Source organism: Notolepis coatsorum, assembly GCF_963971535.1.
Source record: "Notolepis coatsorum genome assembly, chromosome: 6".
In the NCBI taxonomy this organism is placed as follows: domain Eukaryota; kingdom Metazoa; phylum Chordata; class Actinopteri; order Aulopiformes; family Paralepididae; genus Notolepis; species Notolepis coatsorum.
The window spans coordinates 71,631,171-71,658,955 of NC_140170.1; the positions used below are offsets into that span (position 1 = coordinate 71,631,171).

Below are 27,785 nucleotides of genomic sequence, written 5' to 3' on the forward strand. Positions count from 1 at the left end.
TGTCATGCTCCACCAGTACGGTCCTTTAGAACCCTGTGTTCTGCTCCACCAGTACGGTCCTTTAGAACCCTGTGTCCTGCTCCACCAGTACGGTCCTTTAAAACACTGTGTCCTGCTCCACCAGTACGGTCCTTTAAAACCCTGTGTCCTGCTCCACCAGTACGGTCCTTTAGAACCCTGTGTCCTGCTCCACCAGTACGGTCCTTTAGAACCCCGTGTCCTGCTCCACCAGTACGGTCCTTTAGAACCCTGTGTCCTGCTCCACCAGTACGGTCCTTTAGAACCCTGTGTCCTGCTCCACCAGTACGGTCCTTTAGAACCCTGTGTCCTGCTCCACCAGTACGGTCCTTTAGAACCCTGTGTCCTGCTCCACCAGTACGGTCCTTTAAAACCCTGTGTCCTGCTTAGGGCTGGGCGATATGACCAAAAACGTTATCGCGATAAAATTATAAAATTATTTTCATATAATTCGATATCGATAATTATCGTCGATATAATGTCCCTCAAGTTTAATTAACTTCTTATGCTGCTGCGAATATCTCAAGTCGAGTTGATGTCGTCATCAGTCTGCGCACGTTAGCCGACAAGCGGAGTATCTCATGACAATAAATATGACACTAAAATACTCTTCCGCCACAATATATTGAAACGACGTCCACTGTATATCCCACACTACCATAAACGTGGCCTCAGAATTCAAAACGCACACATACTCGGCACGTAAATATATAAAACAGTGCCGTGCAAGCTAGTTATCCTAGCCAGCCTGTTGGTTCTAAGCGGAGTATTCCATGACAATGTGCTAAATATGACACTAAAATACTCTCTTCCGCCACAATATATTGAAACGGCGTCCACTGTATATCCCACACTACCATAAACGTGGCCTCAGAATTCAAAACACACACATACTCGGCACGTAAATATATAAAACAATGCCGTGCAAGCTAATTAGCCTAGCAAGCCTTGTTGTTGAGTGAGTCCTACCTCCTTCCGGGTCTCGGCCATCTCCTTCACTGATTGGTTGTTAGCTGTTGTGCGTAAGTACGTCATCACGTAACGCTGGTTGTTGTTAGTGAGTGTGTTGAGCCGAGGCTGAACGGAGCCAAGCTTGGAAAATCGATATATCGAAACTTTGCGACCACGTTTCATGTTTATTTCGAGGAAATAATTTATCGCGATAGTTATAGTTATCGTTTTATCGCCCAGCCCTAGTCCTGCTCCACCAGTACGGTCCTTTAGAACCCTGTGTCCTGCTCCACCAGTACGGTCCTTTAAAACCCTGTGTCCTGCTCCACCAGTACGGTCCTTTAAAACCCTGTGTACTGCTCCACCAGTACGGTCCTTTAGAACCCTGTGTCCTGCTCCACCAGTACGGTCCTTTAAAACCCTGTGTACTGCTCCACCAGTACGGTCCTTTAGAACCCTGTGTCCTGCTCCACCAGTACGGTCCTTTAAAACCCTGTGTCCTGCTCCACCAGTACGGTCCTTTAAAACACTGTGTCCTGCTCCACCAGTACGGTCCTTTAGAACCCTGTGTCCTGCTCCACCAGTACGGTCCTTTAAAACCCTGTGTCCTGCTCCACCAGTACGGTCCTTTAGAACCCTGTGTCCTGCTCCACCAGTACGGTCCTTTAAAACCCTGTGTCCTGCTCCACCAGTACAGTCCTTTAGAACCCCGTGTCCTGCTCCACCAGTACGGTCCTTTAGAACCCTGTGTTAGAGCCATATGAAATCGGCGATCACGGAATCGTGGACGGAATCACGGAATTGAGCAATAAAAATGGAATAAACTGTAAATTAAAAAAATATATATATATACTTTTTTTTTTTTTTTTTATGTTGTGGGACTTGTACAGCACTTTGTTCAACTTTGTCAGTGCTGTAAAGTTTAAACCTTTTTAAATCTTAGACAAACAAAACACTTTGCTTTCATGAAATATTGTAAGCCGTCATTTGAGGCTTTATAAAAGCAGCACAATGAACACAAATCTGTCAGTGCCGAGTCCGACCTCATCTTAAATAACAAACAGCATTGCTTGTTGTAATTAACAAAGGGAGGCAGAGTTGATTTAGCAAAAAAATATATATATATCATTTATATTTTTTAATAAACAAATGTTATTTTCATATTCGAATCCCATGCCCATCGAACGAAGCTTCGAAGTATTTAAGACAGCCCTATTAAATGGACTGTTATATCTTATTAAATTGTGGACATTTATTCATTCCCACTTATTAGACACTATTTCTGATGGTAAAATGAGCGTACAAAGCAAAATACAGAATTCTGAAATATTAAAACGGAAAAAAACGGAATTTGGAAAAAAATTTAACGGATTTCATATGGCTCTACCCTGTGTCCTGCTCCACCAGTACGGTCCTTTAAAACCCTGTGTCCTACTCCACCAGTACGGTCCTTTAAAACCCTGTGTCCTGCTCCACCAGTACGGTCCTTTAGAACCCTGTGTCCTGCTCCACCAGTACGGTCCTTTAGAACCCAGTGTCCTGCTCCACCAGTACGGCCCTTTAGAACCCAGTGTCCTGCTCCACCAGTACGGTCCTTTAGAACCCAGTGTCCTGCTCCATAAAGACTCGCATGACTGTTGCTGCCAAGACTGTTTGATAGTGCGTCAGTGTTATTGGTCGTCTAACAAACCAGAACGACAAACATGACCACTTGTTGACGGGTTGAGGAGACAATTATGTGCAGCGACATTACAGTGAGGCTCTTTCCAGGGAGGCTATATAATAAATAACAAGACAGTGGTTTGAAAATAACACCTGAGCCGGCGAGCCTTACGTTACAAGCACCTAATGGGACATTAGGGTGACATCAGACCTGCTGATCAGCTGACGTCAGACCTCCTGATCAGCTGACGTCAGACCTCCTGATCAGCTGACGTCAGACCTCCTGATCAGCTGACGTCAGACCTCCTGATCAGCTGCCGTCAGACCTCCTGATCAGCTGCCGTCAGACCTCCTGATCAGCTGCCGTCAGACCTCCTGATCAGCTGACGTCAGACCTCCTGATCAGCTGACGTCAGACCTCCTGATCAGCTGACGTCAGACCTCCTGATCAGCTGACGTCAGACCTCCTGATCAGCTGACGTCAGACCTCCTGATCAGCTGACGTCAGACCTCCGGATCAGCTGACGTCAGACCTCCTGATCAGCTGACGTCAGACCTCCTGATCAGCTGACGTCAGACCTCCGGATCAGGTGACGTCAGACCTCCTGATCAGCTGACGTCAGACCTCCTGATCAGGTGACGCCAGACCTCCTGATCAGCTGACGCCAGACCTCCTGATCAGCTGACGCCAGACCTCCTGATCAGGTGACGTCAGACCTCCTGATCAGCTGACGCCAGACCTCCTGATGTCACACAGGGGCCTGTAAAAGCAAGACCTTGTACAGTGCCGTTGTCCCACTGTGGGAGAGTCAGCCTCGCGGCTCAAGACAGGTGTTAAACTTGGCACAGAGCGTTACATCATCAACAGGTTACGTTACGCGTAAGGTTACGTCCGTTCACAGACCACCCACCCCCCTGCCAGACAGGACACACAGAGAGGAGGGGCAGCGGTGGCCAGGATTAGATTAGACGAGATTAACTTTTACTTTCCCACTTGTCTGACCTCAATCCACGAGAACAAGACAGACGACTGGGCCTCCGGTGTTTGTGTATATTAAGCATGGGAGAGGAGAGAGAGGGGGGAGGGACAGAGAGAAATAAATAGAAGAGAGGGGGAGAGAGACAGAAAGAAAGAGGGGAAGAGAGAGAAAGAGAGGGAGAGAGAAAGAGGGGGGGAGAAAGAGGGGGGGTAGAGAGCAGGAGAGAGAAAGCGAGAGAGAGAGAGAGAGAGAGAGAGAGAGAGGGGGGGGGAGAAAGAGGGGGGGTAGAGAGCGGGAGAGAGAGCAAGAGAGGGAGCGGGAGAGCGAGAAGGGGGGAGGGAGAGAAAGAGAGAAAAAGGGGGGATAGAGAGCGGGAGAGAGAAAGAGAGAGGGAGCGGGAGAGAGAAAGAGAGGGAGCGGGAGAGAGAAAGAGAGAAGGGGGAGGGAGAGAGAGAAAGAGAGAAGGGGGGAGGGAGAGAAAGAGGGGAGGGAGAGAAAGAGATAGGGGGGGGTAGAGAGATAGGGGGGGATAGAGAGAGAGAAGCGCTAACCCAGACAGTAAGACTTTAGCCCTTTCCGTGGCATGTTGGCATGTGTCAACAATACAAAAATAGCTTCCTTCACCTCACTCAGTCCTTATCAGTGACAGTGCTAATCTGGAAAGACTGAGACAGCAAAATGGCTTTAGTCAGGCCACAACAATGGATTTGAATGGAGCCGGGCTGCCAGCTTTCACCTATTCAGTCCTTTAAAAGAGAGAGAGAGAGAGAGAGAGAGAGAAGGGGTGGGGTGGTTGACGGGACACAAAGCCACAGTGGTGTGTTGGGCTGCAGCCTGGGACCAGGGCATGGGAGGTGTGGCGACGGGCGGATCAGAGGAGAACCTCTGGGACCAGAGCATGGGAGCTGTGCTGACAAACTAATCAGAGGGGAACCACGGAGACCAGAGCATAGGAGGTGTGCTGACAGACTGATCAGAGGGGAACCACGGAGACCCGAGCATGGGAGGTGTGCTGACAGACTGATCAGAGGGGAACCACGGAGACCCGAGCATGGGAGGTGTGGCGACGGGCGGATCAGAGGAGAACCTCTGGGACCAGAGCATGGGAGCTGTGCTGACAAACTAATCAGAGGGGAACCACGGAGACCAGAGCATAGGAGGTGTGCTGACAGACTGATCAGAGGGGAACCACGGAGACCCGAGCATGGGAGGTGTGCTCACAGACCCGAGCATGGGAGCTGTGCTGACAGACTGATCAGAGGGGAACCACGGAGACCAGAGCATGGGAGGTGTGTGTGTGTGGGAGGTGTGTTAACAGGCAGAAGGGTGGATTGGAGGGGAATCTCTTGAGCCTTACCTCTGAACTGGCCCCCAGGCTTTATGACTTTGGTCCCCCGTTCGCGTGTGTCCTCTGCGGCCTGGGTCATGCGCTCCCTGGTCACCTGGTAGGAGTCGTTGGTGGCACACACCGTGATCTTGTCCTGCACTGTGCCCAACGACGCCAGGGGGCACGAGCTGAGGAGAGACCAGGAGAGTGAACCATGGGAAACACAAGAGTAGCACTAGACCGGCACAGAACAACAGCATGTTACCACTCATTCCAGGGTTCCCACAGACGGTGCAAAATGAAATTCAATGGCTTTCAAGTACTTTTCCAAGCACTATTTTAGATTTTTTTTAAAGGGCATTTAAAAGGATACAATTCACTTTTAAATGCAGTTTTTTTATAGAAAAAAAATTCGATCCAATATTTATGGCTTAAAACCAATTTCGGACAATTAGTTACACTATATATATATTTCTTGATTCAGACAATTTTATCATGGATGAACAAAACTTTCAATGCGAATGGTTGATTTGAATTTCAAGGACTTTTTAAGCACCTTGTTAAAAAATGGGCAGTTTAAGAAATTCCAGGCCTTGACTTTTTTTGGTAAAAAAAAATCAAGCACTTCAAGGACCTTGTGTGAACCCTGTCATTCAAACCAATGCTTTCTTAACATGCAGCTAACTGCATCTACTGGTTTCAAAAAAATTCAAAGAGCTTTTTAGGGTAGGTGAAAGAGATATGGAAGGTTTCTACATAACCTGGCCAGTGCCTGGCAAAAGAAATACTACACTAAAGATCAAAACCGTGGGGCATATCCAACAGGTTCTGACACAGACCAGTAGATTCTATCGCTCACTATAACAAACAGGGTTTCCAGTGTATTACAAGCTTGGCACACTGCCAGGCCAGACTTGACCCCCTGCTGGGCCTAAGCATAGAGGGGAAACATATATTAAAAACCCAGGGGTGCGTTGCTCATGGGACAGGGTTGCACGCCGAGCAACCAGCTCTGTGAGCAGAAGCATGCGTGTGCACACAGGAATGCGCTGCACTCGACTGATGCGCCAACTCGCCAAGTACCCACCTGGTAGTGGCTACTTTGCATAACAATAGCTCAGGTCATCAGGTGTGTTCAAATACGTTCTCAGATACATTCACACAAAACGTGTGAATGAAATGAGTTACATCCCATTCCTAGAGGCAATTAGGCATCGTCTTTAGTCTGTACGCACATGAGGGTACATTTATGCGCATGTGCGGGAGCGCGCGCACGGGCCCGGGAGAGCGCGTGCACGTGGCGTCATTAAAACACAGTGCAACCAGCTTTGAAATCACCAACGCACCCCTGTAAAAACCTCTACATAAACACTACCCTAGCTAACATTAGTCAGTGGTTTTATCTAGTAGCCTACATAACCTCTACATAAACACGAATCTAGCTACTGTTAGTCAGCGGTTTTATAGGCTATATAACCTCTACATGAACATTAACCTAGCTAATGTTAGTCAGCTGTTTTATTTAGTAGGCTAAATAACCTTTACATAAACACTGACCTAGCTACCGTTAGTCAGCTGTTTTATTTAGTAGGCTACATAACCGGCATTAGATGGAAACTAAATACGGGAGATTAGCCGTTTAGAAAAAAAATCAGGTAATGTCTTTTGAGTATGTTAACTACCACAAGCCTAGCTAACCGAAGGGTAAATTCCTTTTCATTTTCTTTAGTTAAACTATGCTGCAGCTGCTGTCCCACTTCTCTTTCCGTCTCGCTTGTTACCTACTCCTGTCACACACAGGCTACACCCCCTCCCCCAGGTTTGACATTCTTATCATGTATACTTCTGTATCACCTCCTACAAATTCAACCTGGCAATTAAAAAATGTTTTGTGACAAGCTATCTGAACGAGATTAAACTTCACTTAAACATGAAACAACTTTTCACCTATTCTCTCTTATATGCTTAGACTCGAGTTGAATAGTACTGTGATTACTTAAGGAATTAGATCCTTAAGTTCAAACTTGTAGGTCAAACAGGCCAAAGTATCGCATAACATTCACTGGTCATTTCAAGAATGAATGTAAGGCCCAATGGACTGGGCCTTACCTTTTTCAAAGCTCAATTCCAGTATTTCATCATCACAGAAACTCTAGGATCCTACATCAGTCTGCTGCCGGTTTTGTTAACACCTCCCCTCCCCTCTTTCCTCACCTGGTCATTACTCCCCCCCAGGGGAGGAAATTAGGCCACTTTACTCGCCAATTGCGAGTATTTTTTACGTTTGGCGAGTAATTCATGAAGAGCACTCGCCAGTCTGGCGAGTATTAGTAATTACAAAACAAAACAAAAAAATCATTCTTCAATCTGCTGATTCGCTCACTGGCACAAACCGAACTCTGACTCCCCCCTTGATTCCTCCCATTTGCGCCACATAATAATCAGACCATAACCAATGAACATCATCGTTGTACAGATGCGCTCTAAGCTCCTCCAATGAACACTAATTTTCTAGAAGATGCCGCCCATCTAGGGGAAGTGGACAGATCACTGCGCGCAGACCTACAAACTCCTGCCACCGGCAGCCGGCTTGACAACGTAGACAAACTTACAAAAACACATCAGTGGATGAAAATAATTGCATGTAGAGTCGTCGCTTTCGGATATCAGTGCGGTCTGACATGGGGGCGAACAACAGCACGCGACGCGTCTCCTTCGAGTCGGATGAGAATGACAAGTCAACCAGCATTAGCCGGCTAGCTACCTAGCATGTAACAAGCTACCATAACGCGCATTCAACATAGTGGACGACTATACTGAGCGGCTTTGCTTAAATGCAGCCGAGTGACATTTTATTATTACCGGGGTTCCCCCCATATCACCACTCGCCCATATGCCCTTCACAACGGTGATGTTGTCATACTTGGCATTCAGAATACACCTGCTGAACCCCTAGCGTTGTCAACTTGTCATGAGATTCGGTTCCAATGTATTGTCATCTTACAGCACAAGTACAGTACAACCAGAATACATTTGGCATACAACCAGAGTGCAAATGTAACAAGTCAAGTTCAAGTTGTTTTATTTAGCTATTACATTACAGTGAAATGCTTGGTTCTTTCACTGCCCAACTCAGCCCAACCTAAACCAGCCCAACACAGTATTGATTGATTGATTGATTGAAAACTTTATTAACAGATTGCAGAATGGGTACAATACAGTACAGCTCAATACACACAATTGTTAAGGGGATGCAGACCAGAGAAGGACTTTCGTCTTGTTTACATCAGGGTCCCCCATTTCAGTCCTGTTTGCTTAATGCCTTGTCCACTTCCTCCACACTCCAATATGCCCTTCAACCCTGCTCCTGTCAAACCTGCTCTTTCCATTCCCTCCATCATGTCCCCCCTTTCTGATGAATATTTCCTGCACTTAAGAGTCAGACACACATTCCTAGTAGTTGAGCTGTGATGAATGAATGAATGAAAACTTTATTTAACAGATTGCAGAATGGGTACAGTACAGTACGGCTCAATACATGCAATTGTTAAGGGGATGCAGACCAGAGAAAGACTTTCGTCTTGTTTACATCAGGGTCCCCCATTTTCAATTCATTTTCAATTCATCATTCAGTATAACCTAGACCAGCCCAACCCAGCATCTTTCACTGCCCAGTTCAGCCCAACCCAGTCCAGAATAGTTCCCTCTTTCATGTTAATATGTGATTTAATGATGTAATATTTTGAAGAGTAGAGACAGTGTGATTAATTTACTATGATTGAAAATCAATTTAGACGAAGACATACAAAGAAGTAATTATCACAATTAGCGATTTTTTTTGTCTGGTAAAAAATCTGTTTGGCTGGTAAAAAAAATCAGATACTCGCCAGTTGGCTGGTAAGCCAAAAAGTTAGTTTCCTCCCCTGCTCCCCCCTGTATCCTCCTTTCCTCTCCCCTCACCTGGTCATCCCTCCCCCTGTATCGTCCTTTCCTCATCCCCTCCCCCTGTATCCTCCTTTCCTCACCCCCTCACCTGGTCATCCCCTCCCCCCTGTATCCTCCTTTCCTCGCCCCCTCACCTGGTCATGCCTCCCCCCCCTGTATCCTCCTTTCCTCACCTGGTCATCCCTCCCCCTGTATCCTCCTTTCCTCACCCCTCACCTGGTCATCCCTCCCCCTGTATGGTCCTTTCCTCACCTGGTCATCCCTTCCCCCTGTATCCTCCTTTCCTCTCCTGGTCATCCCTCCCCCCTGTATCCTCCTTTCCTCTCCCCTCACCTGGTCATCCCTCCACCTGTATCCTCCTTTCCTCTCCTGGTCATCCCTCCCCCCTGTATCCTCCTTTCCTCTCCCCTCACCTGGTCATCCCTCCCCCTGTATCCTCCTTTCCTCTCCCCTCACCTGGTCATCCCTCCCCCTGTATCCTCCTTTCCTCGCCCCTCACCTGGTCATCCCTCCCCCTGTATCCTCCTTTCCTCTCCCATCACCTGGTCATCCCTCCCCCTGTATCCTCCTTTCCTCACCCCTCACCTGATCATCCCTCCCCCTGTATCCTCCTTTCCTCTCCCCTCACCTGGTCATCCCTCCCCCTGTATCCTCCTTTCCTCACCCCTCACCTGATCATCCCTCCCCCTGTATCCTCCTTTCCTCACCTGGTCATCCCTCCCCCTGTATCCTCCTTTCCTCGCCTGGTCATCCCTCGCCCCTGTATCCTCCTTTCCTCTCCTATCCTCTCACCTGGTCATCCCTCTCCCTGTACCGTCCTTTTCTCACCCTTCACCTGGTCATTCCATTTTTTATTTGTATGATTACGTCATAAAATATGACAGACATTCGAAGCTTCATTCGAAAACTTCAATAGAAGCTTCGAATGTAAAAAAATAATAATAATAATGACATTCGGTACAGCCCTATCCCTTACCAGGGCTGTACACTGCGATGATCTCGTCGCAAATTGCCCCTTAATTTGGCCGTTGCGAGTTGGAAAATATTATTTGGGAGCAACGTTGCGAGTTGTGATTTCAACCCTTCATTCGCATTTCACTCCTAAATTAATCCATACAAATTGGATAAATTTTTTTTAAAACATTAGCCTACAACCAAGGCTGTACAGTGCGACACAATGTCGTGGTGCTATGAAAGAATCTGTCGGCAATGAATGAACTTACTGCGATCACCGATAGCCTGAGTGAAAAAAAAGATTTGCGTGTGGAGTGAATCTGGGTCACGCTATATACTTGGTACTTGTAGTCTATCGTGCGATTAAAGACCATGTGCCTATCTGCGTAGTCTATACATCCAACACCAAATCCCATAATTCCTAGCAAAACGAAACTGATCTGCAGGTATGATCAGCGGGAACAATCGACTGAGCACTCACTCTGATAGACTGGCTGACTGTCTGATTTAGCTATGAAGAAAAGTAAAGTTAGTATTGCTTCATATTTTCGACGCGTTCGACCTCCTATAGTGAGCCGAACTGAACTGAACTCAGACACACCAAGAGCTGCGGCGTCTGCCGCTCCTCCAGCCCTCCCGCACCCGTGGCTGTTGTAAACACTAGTCTCTAGTGGGCCACTGGGACCTCGGTGAGCCTGCCAGCAGGCTAGCTACTGATAGTCTAGTAGTGCATGATAGCTCGCGCTAGCTCACTGTTCAAAACGAAACGTCCCATTAAACTAAATAGTTCACTGAGGAGTTGTCTTATATAGCAGTAGCTACAGATAGCTCCTGATATCAATGTCTTATGAGTCGATGCGTATTCGAGCTGAGGGCACGCTGAATATAGTCAATAGGGTCCAGCTGCAGCGCCGGATAATCCTGGCCGTAGCTGGAGGCTACAGTATAGGGGTCCAGCTGCAGCTCCGGAGAATCCTGGCCGTAGCTGGAGGCTACTCGAGTACACACAGACAGTGGAGCTGGTTGCATATAGCGAGCATTTTGACTTGTTGCGTGGTGGCGATGTCTCGCAGATAATACAACTACAAGTATGATTATATAATATATATATTATATTAAAAAAAATATATAAAATTCTTTTTTTTCTTAAATCAAAAACAATCGATATAAATAAAAAAAAATATTTTTTGCCCCTAAATCTCTCATTTAGGGGCAAGTGTGCCCCTAGTGAAAAAGCTTAGCGTACAGCCCTGCTTACCTAGTAACATACTGTTGGATGCACTCAAAGCTTCCCCGAGGGATGTCCTTACCTAGTAACATACTGTTGGATGCACTCAAAGCTTCCCTGAGGGTGGTCCTTACCTAGTAACATACTGTTGGATGCACTCAAAGCTTCCCTGAGGGTGGTCCTTACCTAGTAACATACTGTTGGATGCACTCAAAGCTTCCCTGAGGGTGGTCCTTACCTAGTAACATACTGTTGGATGCACTCAAAGCTTCCCTGAGGGTGGTCCTTACCTAGTAACATACTGTTGGATGCACTCCAAGCTTCCCTGAGGGTGGTCCTTACCTAGTAACATACTGTTGGATGCACTCAAAGCTTCCCTGAGGGTGGTCCTTACCTAGTAACATACTGTTGGATGCACTCAAAGCTTCCCTGAGGGCAGTCCTTGCCAACGTTGGACAAGTAGAAGTCGAAATTCTGGAAGTCTGTAGAGGAGTCAGTCTTGGGAATTTTGATGCGCTGTGAAGTTCACACAAACATGGAGAATACGTCGGTGAATGGAAGCAATTCATCAGGTGATATGGCGTTTGTCCAATAGTGCCGTCAGAGAGGCTGGCCTGGACTCAGGCCGCTCCACATGGCATCTGCACAATTCTCAACTTTACATGTAATGCCTTGTTAATACCTATACAAGGAAAAAATTATAACATTTTGAAAAGAATAAAAACTACAATACAGCAACAATGTTGTTGCATTTCATTACGGTTTATTGTCCAATAAAGAAACAGATGTTTAGGCATGCCTACTTGTTTATATAGAAATAGACCTGTCCGAGTTATATGTACTTCGGAATAGGGACAAGGCTCAGCAAATTATTGTCTGATCCTTTGCATCCCTTTCATGGAGTTTGACAAGCTTCCACCTGGAAGGCGCTATAGAATTCCTCTAGCCCCAAGAAACATATTTAAGAAGTCTTTCATTCCCCGTTGCCATTGCGCTGATGAATTCTTAGATTTTAATATTAACCGTGGTACTGCTTAAGTACCTGAAGCTCTGTGTTGTTTCTCTCTCGTCTATGTATTGGGCTGTTTTGATTGGGCCAATGTCTTTTGTGCCTGTGTGGCGTTTGTACCGTGTTGTCTTGTTGATTGCCAACATGGTGGAGCCAAAGACAAATTTCCACGAAAGTGGACAAATAAAAATATCTACCTATCCATCCATCTATATACCGATAGTTACTGTATACTCCCAATACTGATAATTTACAACAGCCATTTGGTCCATCATAGCACAATCAAACCATGAGTGCTACACCTCAACCAGTTCAGAAGAATTAGGCCTTTCCATTCAAACTAATCTCACAAGAAAGCAGAGATTTCTGAAAGCACAACAGCTGAAATAGGAAATAACTGAGTTTTGCCAAATTGGGAAACTTTAGGGGAAAATGTCACATTGCGTTTCAATGAACATGCATTTAGGTGTTATTCTAATGTGTTCAGGCATGCCTGCCTTCAGGAATAATGAATATATACATATTGTAATGACTCTTAGGTGTACAGGTGCAGGGCCAACTTGTAATGCAAGCTCTGGTATCTCTGCCAGAGGGCTAGTGCACTGGTGTCCGTTAGGCTTGGGCGGTATAATTTTTTTCATACCATCATACCTTGCTGACATAATACCCCGGTATACGGTATATGATGGTATGACTTTCATTTTCATCAAGGGGGGGGGGGGGGGGGGGGGGGGGGGGGGGAGCTAACAATATACTCGTCGTTATCACCATACATAACGATTATATTGAAACACGTTGAACCTAAATTCCTTAGCATTTAGCAACCCGTGTTACCAAGTAAACAAATCACGGAACGGTAGCTAGTTAGCACGCACCATCCAGGTACTACTATAACGTTAGCTCCCAGTCCCAGAACGGTAGCTAGTTAGCACGCACCATCCAGGTACTACTATAACGTTAGCTCCCAGTCCCAGAACGGTAGCTAGTTAGCCCGCACCATCCAGGTACTACTATAACGTTAGATCCCAGTCCCAGAACGGTAGCTAGTTAGCACGCACCATTCAGGTACTACTATAACGTTAGCTCCCAGTCCCAGAACGGTAGCTAGTTAGCACGCACCATCCAGGTACTACTATAACGTTAGCTCCCAGTCACAGAATGGTAGCTAGTTAGCACGCACCATCCAGGTACTACTATAACGTTAGCTCCCAGTCCCAGAACGGTAGCTAGTTAGCACGCACCATCCAGGTACTACTATAACATTAGCTCCCAGTCCCAGAACGGTAGCTAGTTAGGACGCACCATCCAGGTACTACTATAACGTTAGCTCCCAGTCCCAGAAAGGTAGCTAGTTAGCACGCACCATCCAGGTACTACTAACGTTAGCTCCCAGTCCCAGAACGGTAGCCACTAGGGGTGAGAAGGTACGCAACCGAACCGTGTACGGTTCGGCACGACCTCCGCGGTTCGGGGCGTCTGTGTATTGTACGGTTCCGGGGATGCGCAAATTTAAAAAAAGAAATCATTTGGCACGGAGCCGGGAGAGGTGAGCGCTGGCTGCAGGCAGCAGCAGCAGCACTGCAGCCAGGTGCTAGTCAGTTTGTGTAAAAATGGCAAGCACAATATGAATCAATCTTCATTACGACTTTAAAAACATAGCCATTAACATTACATAGGCCTACACACATCTTGCCATAGCATTAGCAGTTTGTACAACACAACACACGTTTTAACTATGGTAGCCCCGCTAGCCCCAGCTAATAGTCAACGAAATGTTACCGTAGCTAGTACTAGCTAGCAGAGGAGGAAATGAGTCTGAGAGGCGGGGTGTTTAAAGATAATGATAGCCTTCTTGGATGTTGAATAAACGCCTAACATACGACTGTGTTTTACTAACTCCAACAGGGACTATTGCTGCTTTCGTGCTGCTTGTTGATGTTATGAACTCCTCCTAAGCTGATGGTCCCACACGCTAAAATGTCCGTGGGGACCCGCGCCAACCCATAGATAGTTCCAACTCACCGAATTATGTAATCCACCACAGTTGCACTCAATATTTAAATAATGTTAGTCTAAATAAATGTAGACAGATAATGTACGTATTTTAAAAATAGAATGAACAGAGCAGTGTTGTTTTTAAACAGTACAGTGCGTGTGTGTTAGTTTGATATATGCTGTCAGTTCGGTCTTTGTGTGCCAAACATTATTTAAGGCTGTAATGCCTGATGTCAAACTGCCTCATTCTTTCAGTTTTTGCATGACTACGTCCTTGAGAATAACTGAAAAATTTGATTATTTTTAGGCTATATATATTTTATGCTGATTCTGGTATTTTTGGAGTAAACATTTTTTTTATATAAAAAACAATATATCGAACCGAACCGAAAACCGTGACCACAAAACCGAGGTACGTACCGAACCGTGGGTTTTGTGAACCGTCCCACCCCTAGTAGCCACGTAACCCCGCACCATCCAGGTACTACTAACGATAGCCCCCAATCCCAGAACGGTAGCCACGTAACCCCGCACCATCCAGGTACTACTACCAACGTTAGCTCCCAGTACCAGAACGGTAGCCACGTAACCCTCTGCTGGCGCGTGCTGTGCAGTGCACTACAATCAACTCCGTGTCAGTTTAATAGCAGTCTGTGACGTCACGGTATTGAGAATCATACCGGCGGGATCTCGAAATACCCTGGTATACCGTAATACCGTCATACCGCCCAAGCCTAGTGTCAGTCTCTGGCTTTCTCTAGTTGTTGGATAGCAGACAACACTGGTGTTTGTCTCTGGCTTCCTCTAGTTGTTGGATAGCAGACAACACTGGTGTTCGTCTCTGGCTTCCTCTAGTTGTTGGATAGCAGACAACACTGGTGTTCGTCTCTGGCTTCCTCTAGTTGTTGGATAGCAGACATCACAACATTTGTCACATAGAATTATATAGATTTAGTTTGTCCCCAGTCTTATTGGCAATGTTACAATATCTATCCTCTTTGAATTACAAAAAAATATTCTAAACTTTTTTAAGGATCCTGGGAGATGTAGTTCAGCTCTGAATACAAAGTCATAAACCTGTAATTCAAAGGAATCTCACAACACCGTCTCAGCCCTCAATAATCGTCTTTACTTCATTACATTCAAAATGGACCAGGTTTGGAGGCCTCGCAGGCCCTTCAGGTGGAGGAAGCCTGCGTGACGGAGGGCCGGAGGACCAGGTAGAGGAAGACAAATATTGGGAGCTGCCACTGTGTTGAGAGACCTTCTGAATTACATGGAGGAACTTTTTCAACGAGCACCTGGAAAAGAGATGTGCGTGTGTGGACACACCACATACCACCATCTGTGAAAACACCTCATCAGGCCTCTTTTCTCTTGGTCCAGTTAGATGATCCAATTACAACTCAGTGAGTGTCTGCGTGTGTTGGCAGCACCTGCATTAGAGCTATGGATTTTGATGTGAACAGCATGTGAACTGGCATGACACAGGTGAGACATGAGGTCTGAGCAGGTGCCTGTGTGTGTAAGCTGGTCTCTATATCATGAAGTCAGAACTGATCTCAGAGCAGTATTTATAGACGCGGGGGAATGTGACTCTTCCCAGTGGGTGAAGAGTTAAGCAGACGCTTTGATACAGGGCTGCATGGGGAAGACCGCTTAACCTCAAACTACTAGGTCCCTTCGCCAGCGATAACCGTCATCAATCATCACCGAGATCAACAGGGTGACTGAGGCCACGGTCATCAGCAGCGTTTTACTGCTACTCTTAATGACACCTGTTTAGAAAATATATTTCAGAGGCAGCCAACAGGCGGGGGTAAGTTCTCAATTAAGAAATGCGGTTTGACAAGTTTATGTAGACTGGAGAGAGAGAAAGAGAGGAGAGAGAGAGAAAGAGAGAGGGAGCACGAAAAACGCACACACACAAGTTGGAACATGGAATATCTGTCATTTCTGCATGCAAGATTGAAGGAGGTATGATCATAGGCCATTTTTATCTCTACTGAAAAGCGTCCGCTTTCTTCTACGGAATTAGGCTTAATGCATCCAGAGAATTGTCATAATTTAGGATATAATCCCCGCCCTGCCCCTGCACAAAAGGTAAAGAAATACTTACGCCTTGGAGTCCCTTGAATTGTATTGTTGGCCGCGAAGACGGTACATTCTGGAAGGACAAGAGGGGAAACCAATTTAACGCTGGATCAAGTGCATGGAAAATGACAAGCAAGTGAGGCGGCGGGTTTGCACAGAAAAGGCTACGTTAAATACCATCCTATAAACCCCAGTTAGTAGTCACAACCATTTAAACCCCATGACAAGTTAGGCTCAGTTAGTAGTCACAACCATTTAAACCCCATGACAAGTTAGGCTCAGTTAGTAGTCACAACCATTTAAACCCCATGACAAGTTAGGCTCAGTTAGTAGTCACAACCATTTAAACCTTATGACAAGTTAGGCTCAGTTAGTAGTAGGGGTGGGAATCGCCAGAGACTTCATGATACAATACTATCGCAATACTTGCGTCACAATACTAAATATATCGCAATACGCTGAAAATATTGCAATCTTTTTATTTAAAAATGTTCCCCTCAAATTAAATTTATTACCCATTTTCAACTGCAAAGTAAAACTGTCAACATGTTTTATCTAATAAAATAGAACAGCAATATTAATATCGGTATCGGCCACAATTTTCACATCGGTGCAGCACTAATTTAAACCCAAACGTAGCAGCAGAAACTACAGAACCGAACAGTTTAAACATCAAAAGAGTACGAGTCAACGACTGCACCCGTCTCCCATCTGAAGTGGTTTTAGTGACACTAAAGCCTTCACTTTAAAAACATCTGAACGTAAACGCTGGGATTTACACAACAGCGGAAAACGGTGGCTTTTGCTTTGTTATTTTGTTGTTTTTTTTAAGCTTCAGTTTGTTTTGCGTGGTATTTGCAGGCTTGTGCCGGTGGGCTACTTGAAACCGTAGCACGGTAGCTAGATTAGGACAGGTAGGCACAGGACGCCTTGTGCCTTTGGTGAGCTGTAGAGCCACTGGCCAGATCCGAAGCCTGGTCTCAACTTCTGGAATGTGGGATTCTATTAAAAGAAATCCCATAATTGGTAGGATGTTTCACTCCTGCCAATTCATAGCACACAAAAAGAACACCACAATTTATAGGCCATGTGGTCAGTGTTGAAGGTTGTTGATACAGATTACATTAAGGATGTTTGACCTATGCTTAGGTAATAGGACAGTATTATCGTTTAGATATCGTGCACATGGCTAAGATTATGGCCCTCACATTACCCCGATAACAGAACGATATATTCAACGCCCGTTATGACTCTTGTGTAGAGCCATATGAAATCCGCGTTCACGGAATCACGGACGGAAATCGCGGAATTAACCAATAAAAATGGAATCAACTGCAAAACGTGGAATATTGCAGAATTTGGCCTAATCTGGACTGAAATTCAGTTTTTGGGTGGAACGTTTGGTGCACACGCGACCGGGGAGGCGGGGACGCTATAGCGTGTTACACACAACACAGCGGTGCTCAAGCGTCTGGCTGCTTCAGTGTTAACATCGTCAAGAAGCTAAGAAATTCTGCAATAAGCCCTCAATTCAGAGCAGAACAGTATCCTAATGACTTTTATGCCTCCGGTTAGGGCTGGGCGATAAAACGATAACGATAACTATCGCGATAAATTATTTCCTCGAAATAAACATGAAACGTGGTCGCAAAGTTTCGATATATCGATTTTCCAAGCTTGGCTCCGTTCAGCCTCGGCTCAGCTCACTCACTAACAACAACCAACGTTACGTGATGACGTGCTTACGCACAACAGCTAACAACCAATCAGTGAAGGAGATGGCCGAGACCCGGAAGGAGGTAGGACTCACTCAACAACAAGGCTTGCTAGGCTAATTAGCTTGCACGGCATCGTTTTATATATTTACGTGCCGAGTATGTGTGTGTTTTGAATTCTGAGGCCACGTTTATGGTAGTGTGGGATATACAGTGGACGTCGTTTCAATATATTGTGGCGGAAGAGAGTATTTTAGTGTCATATTTAGCACATTGTCATGGAATGCACCGCTTAGAACCAACAGGCTGGCTAGGATAACTAGCTTGCACGGCACTGTTTTATATATTTACGTGCCGAGTATGTGTGTGTTTTGAATTCTGAGGCCACGTTTATGGTAGTGTGGGATATACAGTGGACGTCGTTTCAATATATTGTGGCGGAAGAGAGTATTTTAGTGTCATATTTATTGTCATGAGATACTCCGCTTGTCGGCTAACGTGCGCAGACTGATGACGACATCAACTCGACTTGAGACATTCGCAGCAGCATAAGAAGTTAATTAAACTTGACAGACATATCGACGATAATTATCGATATCGAATTATATGAAAATAATTTTATAATTTTATCGCGATAACGTTTTTGGTCATATCGCCCAGCCCTACCTCCGGTGATAAGGTGTTTTGCTAATTCTATCAACGTTCCCTGGACTGGACCCACAAAAACACTTGCGACACTATTGTGATTAAATAGCTATAACGTTAGGACATGATAGCTTCTAGCTAAATCTAGTGCACCCATCCATTTGTTTAATGCAAACGATTGTCATTATACACTGCCCTTTATAATCTAAATAAACTTAAATAGCTATGAAACGTTACAGTACATAGGACTATAGATGGAAATGAAAGCTTCTTGCTAAATCTGGTGCACTCATCCATTTGTTTAATGCAAACGATTGTCATTATACACTGCCCTTTATAATCTAAATAAACTTAAATAGCTATGAAACGTTACAGTACTTAGGACTATAGATGGAAATGATAGCTTCTTGCTAAATCTAGTGCACCCATCCATTTGTTTAATGCAAACGATTGTCATTATACACTGTCCTTTATAAACGAAATAATCTAAATGTGCCTAAATTATGCATTACTATATTTCATCACAATATAATAGACATAGCTAGGCTAACATTGTCATTGTGATAATGTCAGTAGTAGCTAGCTGTATCTATTGCTTACACTTGAAATGTGTATTTTTATTTTGTCACAATATTAATTGAAAAATATTGTGTAAAATTGAACTGTATTTCTGAGTTGCAGCACTTAAACACATTAAATGGACTGTTATATCTTATTCAATTGTAGACATTTATTCATTCCCACTTATTAGACACTATTTCTGATGGTAAAATGAGCATAAAAAGCAAAATACAGAATTCTGAAATATTAAAACAGAAAAAACGGAATTTGGGAAAAAATAAAATGGAATTTGGAAAATAATAAAACGGATTTCATATGGCTCTACTCTTGTGCTATACAACCAGGATAGAACCTCCAGAGAACTATTCAAAAAGACCCTCTCAACCAAGATATAACCTCCAGAGGACTATTCAAAGAGAGACTCTCCCAACCAGGACAGAACCTCCAGAGGACTATTCAAAAAGACTCACTCTCCCAACCAGGATGGTGAGGAGGTAGGACACCAATGATGGTTTGATGGTGCTGGATGACCTTGTGGTGCTGGTTGACCTTGTGGTGCTGGAGGACCATGTGGTGCTGAGGGACCTTGCTGCAACACTATGCTAGTTCTGGCTAGCCATTTTTCTTTTGGCGAGGTAGTGGGGCATAAGCAACACCACCCAGGACTAGGGCTGTGCGATATGGACCTTCCATCTATGTGGGATAAGATCTTCCATCACGATATGGGAAATTTAATATATTCTTCATAAAGATATCTACGATGTATGTTTTCTGTAAATATGATGACAAATTTACTTTACTAAATAACCACATGCCTCTTTTTGACTACTTTGATAATCCTATGAACTAATACAAATGAAAGGCACTTTCTCTTTTCACCTTATATCTGGTGTTTGTTATTCGAAAATCAGGGTCTGAATGATGTGAAACACTGCTGTAAAGCAGGGTCTGAATGATGTAAACAGTAAACACTGCTGTAAAGCAGGGTCTGAATGATGTAAAACACTGCTGTAAAGCAGGATCTGAATGATGTAAAACACTGCTGTAAAGCAGGGTCTGAATGATGTAAACACTGCTGTAAAGCAGGGTCTGAATGATGCAAAACACTGCTGTAAAGCAGGGTCTGAATGATGTAAACACTAGGGGTGCACGATATTGATTTTTTGACCCCGATACCGATAACTTTATGCTCCTCAAGCCAGATACCGATAACCGATGATATTTATTGTATTATAATTCTTTTTTAATGTATATTCCTGTAGTTTTGACCTAACCAGATTCATCATGACATGAGCGTTACTACTATGAACAAAACAAAGCCAAGACAACAGTTTTGACTGATAAAGTGACTATATTTATTTTTCCAAATAAATATAATTTGAATCAGAAAATTCACAATCCGTCAATAACTTATAATACATCCAACCTAACAAGTCACCTGTAACATCACCACCGCTACGATGGTGTGTTAAAAGCCTACAACGACACGCAAGCAGCTAAAGCTGCTGTGAATCCAAAGCCAGCTACAAAGGAACCCGCTGCGCTTGTACCTATTGATGAGGCGTTTGCTAAATTAAAGAAGTTTGACAGAAATGACCCAAGGGCTCAAGCCGCTAGCTTTTAACACTTTCAGTGCCACCAGGGGGCGCACGACTTAGTGCCTGAATGCCACCATCGGCGCTAATGTTAACGTTAATATCGCCTAATCTATGTTTTAAATTATGGCTATGTGTCTAATCTGCCCGTCGCTTATCAAAGAATCATTTTCCAGTCTGTGCTGTCAAGGCAGATTGGTTTTTTATCGCTTCATTTCCGTTTGAGAGCATTTTGAAAAGCACTCGTTTTGAGGTAAAAAAACAGCCCATTCTGTGATAATCGTCTTTTACTGGAATATTCCAGAACGTTGATATTTGTCGGCCAATTTATGAATCGTTTTCAAATAAACGCTAGATGATCAATAGTATACGTACACGCACATTCAAGGCGCGCGCTGATAGCCGTTTTCATTTCCTCATGGATTTTACAGTGAAACCGCTGGAGCACATATTAGAAAAAAGCTTATATCTTCATCAAAACGAGTCCGATTATACTAACACTGATAACATAGATTCCTTACCCGACATCAGATGGTATCCAACTGGTATATTCAAATTCCTGATCACCATTCGAAAAAATCGATAAGTGTATAGATCTAACGTGTATACAGTAGAACTCATGCTTGCCGCGGCTCAGAGTCTCCAGAATGAACTCTGGTAACCCCGGCTGCATCAGTGGACTGGAAAATGTGGACTGGAATATATTTTTTTCCCCATCCATTTTCATTGAGTCCATTCCAAAATCCCTGATGTCATCTGGGAGACGATAGGGGGCGCTTTTTTCACATCTGATCGCCGGCGGCCTTTGGGTAGGCTGGGGTAGGCTCGCGTGATGCAATATGATTTCAGATCGCTTATTTATATAAAAAAAAAGAAAAAAATCAGAGAAATCTCGTGAGTGGCTTTCAACGTAACTATTGTAAATCCGAGAAAAGCCGTGAGTGGCAGTCAAAGTGTTAAGCAGTGCTTGGTGGTGCAAATTAACCTGGCTACTACAGAGCAATAAGTGACTGCGTATTCAACCAAGGGTTGCATCACAGTCATGAAAGGGGCTAGCTTTAGCTGCTTGCGCGTCTTCGTAGGCTTTTAACACAATAACACACCATCGTAGCGGTGGTGATGTTGCAGGTGACTTGTTAGGTTGGATGTATTATAAGTTGTTGCCCTTTTCCCTCCTCGTGGAACTTCTGCATTGCATTTGTTACAAATAGCAAGCAAACTTTTTTCCTCTGAAACTATTCCACACTAACGACGCCATCTTTGTTTACATCCGCGCTGCTTCAGAAACATACGTGGCTACGTCACAGCCAAGAAATGGAGCGCTGGATTTGTGTAAAACGCCCTCTTCCTAAACCACACGCTATCAGTCGTACCACAGTACTGGCAAAACGGGAGGAGCCTACAATAAAAACAAACGCCCTTCATCCCAATTCACCCACACAAATTTTTTTTTACCAAAAGATATATTATATTATCGGTAGGGATGGGTACCTTTCACATTTGAACCGATACGGTACCGGTACCTGTGAATCGATACCGGTACCCAACGGTACCTTTTTTCTGTACTTTAGTATCAAAATATTTATTTATTTATCTCAGTCATGAAAAAAATTATCTAAACTTCAAATAACTACAATTTCGACCGTTTTCGGCTTGCCATTGCTCCGACTGCTTTGTTGTTGAATCAAGTCAAATCCTAGGTAAGCATATTGTGCGTGTGAACGTTGACATGAAGTATAAAAAAAAAAAAAAAAAGAGAGTAAAAAAAATTATCTCACTTGAATCGATACTCTGTAGTACCGACGTGTTTCGGTTCGGTACCTCAAAAGTACCGAATTCGGTAGCCATCCCTAATTATCGGAGCTATTAATAACGGTATCGGGTTTATCGGGATGACGTCATAATTGCTAATTATCGTGCATCCCTAGTAAACACTGCTGTAAAGCAGGGTCTGAATGATGTAAAACACTGCTGTAAAGCAGGGTCAGAATGATGTAAAACACTGCTGTAAAGCAGGGTCTGAAATCTGAATGATGTAAAACACTGCTGTAAAGCAGGGTCTGAATGATGTAAACACTGCTGTAAAGTAGGGATGCACGATATTGATTTTTTGACACCGATACCTTTATGCTCCTCAAGCCGATATCGATATTTATTGTATTATATATATTTTTTTAAATGTATATATATATATTTTTTATAATTTTTTTTTTTTTTAGTATTTATAAGCTCCGACGTCATCGGTACTGCTATCGGTACTTGAGAAATTATGGAGTTTTTTTTGAGGAATTTAAACGTCGCAAACTAATCTTGTTGGCCGTTTTCTATATCTCTCCTGCCTCGGTGTCTCTGCCTGCGCGAGGAGCGGGCTGTGCTCACACACACACACAAACACGGGTGCTGCCGAGTACAGACGGCTCTGCTCTCATCATGGAGGACAGAACGAAACGTTCAAAAGTCTGGGTCTATTTTACTAAAGTCGATGCTGACAACGCTCGTTGCCACAAGTGCAACAAGACATTTGCCAGTAATGTATAAGCACTGGTACTTGTCAATGTGTGGCTGGCGGGGAGCTAACGTTATTAGCCTGAGCTCCGAGTAGAATAATGGCCGACAATCTGGAGGTAAATAAACGAACGAGAGCTTCTGATTGGTGGTAAGAAGAAGAGGTGGGTGCAAGCGGTGGGACGTAATTGGCAGATCGACTGTCTGCCTCCGAATGTAACGTGACTACGCCACAGCAAAGAAAGGGAGCGCTGGATTTGTGAAAAACTCCCTGTTCCTAAACCACACGCTGTCAGTCGTACCACAGTACTGGCAAAACGGGAGGAGGCTATAATAAAAACAAGCGCCCTTCATCCAAATCCACCCACACCGGATTTCTTTTAACCAAAAAATTTATTATATATTATCGGAGCTATCAATAACGTTATCGGGTTTATCGGGATGACGTCATAATTGCTGATATTGGCCCGATAATTATCGTGCATCCCTACTGTAAAGCAGGGTCTGAATGATGTAAAACACTGCTGTAAAGCAGGGTCTGAATGATGTAAACACTGCTGTAAAGCAGGGTCTGAATGATGTAAACACTGCTGTAAAGCAGGGTCTGAATGATGTAAAACACTGCTGTAAAGCAGGGTCTGAATGATGTAAAACACTGCTGTAAAGCAGGGTCTGAATGATGTAAAACATGTAAAACACTGCTGTAAAGCAGAGTCTGAATGATGTAAACACTGCTGTAAAGCAGTGGCTGAATGATGTAAAACACTGCTGTAAAGCAGGGTCTGAATGATGTAAAACACTGCTGTAAAGCAGGGTCTGAATGATGTAAACACTGCTGTAAAGAGTCTAAAAGCGAGTAGCCTCCAGCTGCAACCGCGGAGCGAGCCTCTCACTAGACGCTAGGGGTGGGACGATACATCGATCCAGATCGATACATCGATGTAATTATCAACGATCGAATCGGATCGATGCAATGTAATAAGATCGATTCATATCGATACTCTTATTTTGAAAATCCTGTGGCGAGTCTCATATCCGCCCAAGAACAACAGCAGTAGCTCCGTGTGTGTAGACGTTACAGCATAGCATTCTCCCTTTCTGTGTGTGTGTGTGCGCGAGTCTTTGGAAAGACCAGATGAGGTCAGAGGAGTTTGATGTTTAAATGTTATTTAAACATAAACAATATAATACATAATAAATGTAGGCCTATACATGATCATGCAACATCAACAAATTGTTGTAGGAACGGTTTGGGAGAGGAAGGTAGGGAGGGGTTTTAGGTTGAGTTTTGAGTTCCAAAAAATGGAGCTTAAAGTTTAAAGCTCAATATATCAAAACGTGGCACTTTACAGTGAACAGGAGGTCTATTTGTATTAAAAACAATAGATTGATTTTCCTTTAAATGTCTGGAAGAGCTCAAAAATACAAATGTCAAATGATATTTTCGTTACCTTTTTTTTAGTTGATCTAAATGTTACCGATGGGCATATGATATCATCTCATATCGATTGCAGGCACCTGAATCTAATCTAATCGTATTGTATCGTGAGAGACTTTGTGATATCGGCAAATATCGTATCGTTGTCCAAAGAATAGATATCGTATCGTATCATGATGAAACTGGTGATTCCCACCCCTACTAGACGCTGTGGCAGGCGCGCGCTGATTGGCGGAGAGTACGGAAGTTAGCGCTAGCGTCACTCCACATTGGGCCTAGCCTCCCCCTTGACCAAGCTCGGTTGAGACGTGCGGTTGGAGAGAGGGTCGCGGCCAGGAATTGATTGATTGAAAACTTTATTAACAGATTGCAGAATGGGTACAATACAGTAAAATACTTCCCCAACCCTAACCTAGGGGTGCACGTTATAAACTGTATAAATTTGCGCTACGGTATGGATTTTGACTATACCTTGTGACCGGTAGACTAGAGCAGCTAGTCACAGCAGTAGCAATGACGTTAACGTTACTTGACGATTCACTCAACGTTTGCAGTGGTCGTTGCATAGTGTTTAATTGTACTTTTTTTTTTCTCCACATGTTCACGGACCTTGCCATAATAGTTTTGGCATTTCAATTTGGCTAAGGAGGCTGAGAGACTTGCTTTAGCACAGCAACGGGGCTAACGTTAGCCGCTAAGCTAACTCACGTTAGCCACTAAGCTAACGTTCTAACGTGACTCTGCGGCACAGTTCGATTAGTGAGGAAAGATGGGGGGGTTATATTGATGAGTCTTGACAACAGAGGTTCAACGATAACTTCATTTATTTCGCTATTCATTTCTTTATATCGCTTTATCCATCGGGGCTGCTCCCGTTTCTGTGTTGACAATCTTGGTGTGACATCATCACCTACGGCATCTTAGGAAACTCAAACCTCAAACTCAAACCTATTACATCACACTCTCGCTCTCTCTACGTTGTCAAACATGTACACTAAAGTTAAGTTATGTTGGAGTTGTATTGTGTTTGAGTTGTTTGAGGGAAAGAAACCTCCTGTCCTGCTGTAGTTTTTATTTTCACTTTGTGCCGCTTGATTTGATTGCATTTAATGAAAAAAGTGTTTTTCAGAGATGGAAGTAACTTGAGAAAAGGTTTTGCATTTTTCTATTGCAGTTTTGCACAATAAATGGTCTTAACACTTTGAGCGCCACTGACGGCTAATCTCGGGTTTACGATTGTGACGTTGAAAGCCACGTCACGGCTTTTCTCTGATTTTTGAAATCATATTGCATGACGCTAGCCTACCGTTGGAGATCCAGGGGCGGCCGGCGATCAGATGTGAAAAAAGCGCCCCCCATCGTCTCCCAGATGGTAAATCACCCTTTTGGAATGGACTCAATGAAAATGGATGGAGAAAAAAAAAATATTCCAGTACACATTTTCCAGTCCACTGATGCAGCCGGAGTTACCAGAGTTCATTCTGGAGCCTCTGAGCCGCGGCGAGCATGGGTTATACTGTACACACGTTGGATCAATATACTTATCGATTTTTTCGAATGGTGATCAGGAATTGGAATATACCATTTGGATACCATCTGATGTCAGGTAAGGAATCTATGTTATCAGTGTTAGGATAATCGGACTTGTTTTCATGGAGATATAAGGGTTTCCATTCTATGTGATATGGCTGTTTCACTGTAAAAGCCATGAGGAAATAATAGCAGCGATTATCAGCGCACGGCACGAGCGTGCATGCGCACACATATACTATCGACCATCTAGCGTTTATTTGAAAACGATTCATAAATAGACCGACAAATGATCCGAAACAGAGTGGTTTTCAAAATGCTATAAAAAAGAAATGAAGCGATAAAAACACAATCTGCTTTGCCAATGTTGACTGGAAAATGATTCTTTGATAAGCGATGGGCAGATTAGACACATAGCATAATTTAAAACATAGATTAGGCAATATTAACGTTACATGGGCCGTGGACCATGGCATCAACAGGGTAAAAAGGAAAACACGGCCTGGCACTGAAAGTGTTAATATACCTCTGTACTATGTGAAATATGTCCTAGTAATACAAGAGTACAGTAATAGCTGCCAGTGTTTTACCCCTTCAGAAGCATTATATAGACATTTTAAGATAAATGAATATACCGTGATATATACCGTTACAGTCTATGCTTCAAATTATACCGTGATATAAATTTTAGACCATACCGTCAGCCCTACCCTAACCTCTATGGTTGAGGGCCTATGTTGCTTTGTTACAGGAAGGATTACCAGCCCTGACTGTCACTCTAACCTTAACCTCTCTTAGATGAGGGCCTAAACCTAACCAGTGTTGCGTTGCTGATATCAAAAACTGGTTGCACGCACGCTAATGGCGCCACGTGCAAGCGCGCTCCCGTTACCTAACCCTTAAGAGAAACTCCACTCTCTGTGGCTGCCACAGCGTCTAGTGCAGCGTTTCCGTTAGCCGGTAATTACCGGTATTTGACCGGCAAAATCTGTTGAAGTCCGACATATTTAATCTTAATCTTAATGTCCGGTGAAAATAATTCCCTGAGTCTAAGCACAATTTGATTATTTGAATTGTATTAAAATAGGCTAAAATTAAATAGCCTATGCGATGAACGAAACGATCATTACATTTGTTTCCTCGTTGCTTCTAATAATGACAACGACGTTGTCAGCGAGAGCTTAGTGCTGGGTGTGCGAACTTTTGTGAAGCTGCAGAGCCAGAGCAACAGCAGCACAATGCAGTATTCCAGCAGTACTCCAATTCAGCCATTTTCAGCCAATGTTGGGTGGGGGGCGCTGCTGTGCGGTTCCCAGAAAAGAGCCAATAACAGCTAAATCAGCTGCTCTGCAGCGCCATACTCTTTGCAAATAAGTCGTTGCGAGGTGGAGAGAGTCGTCACGCAAACCACGATAATGTTGCCGTCTCTCTGCTTTCTCAGTTCTTCGCTTGATATAATTAATACAAATGTCCAATATAACGGAATTCGTTAGCTCATAAAAATGTGATTATAACAGACTGCGGTTTAGTGTCGGACCGACTGCCCACATACGCGGTCTATTTTATTTCAAGTCAGCAGCAGCACGGAGTATCGAGGGACTTATTTTATTTGGAATATATTAATGACTGTATA

The 27,785-nt window shown here is 44.0% G+C and overlaps 1 protein-coding gene across 1 annotated transcript in view; it reads right to left on the reverse strand.

Annotated features, from left to right (window-relative positions):
- ell2 (elongation factor for RNA polymerase II 2) overlaps nt 1-27,785 on the reverse strand; it is a 92,831-nt gene that overhangs the window by 41,198 nt on the left and 23,848 nt on the right. Inside the window, exons 2-4 of the mRNA XM_084315623.1 lie at nt 16,189-16,236; nt 11,460-11,581; nt 4,969-5,126 (exon numbers count right to left, since the gene is read on the reverse strand). Coding sequence (XP_084171749.1) covers nt 4,969-5,126; nt 11,460-11,581; nt 16,189-16,236 — 328 coding nt within the window. The remainder of the gene's footprint in view (nt 1-4,968; nt 5,127-11,459; nt 11,582-16,188; nt 16,237-27,785) is intronic.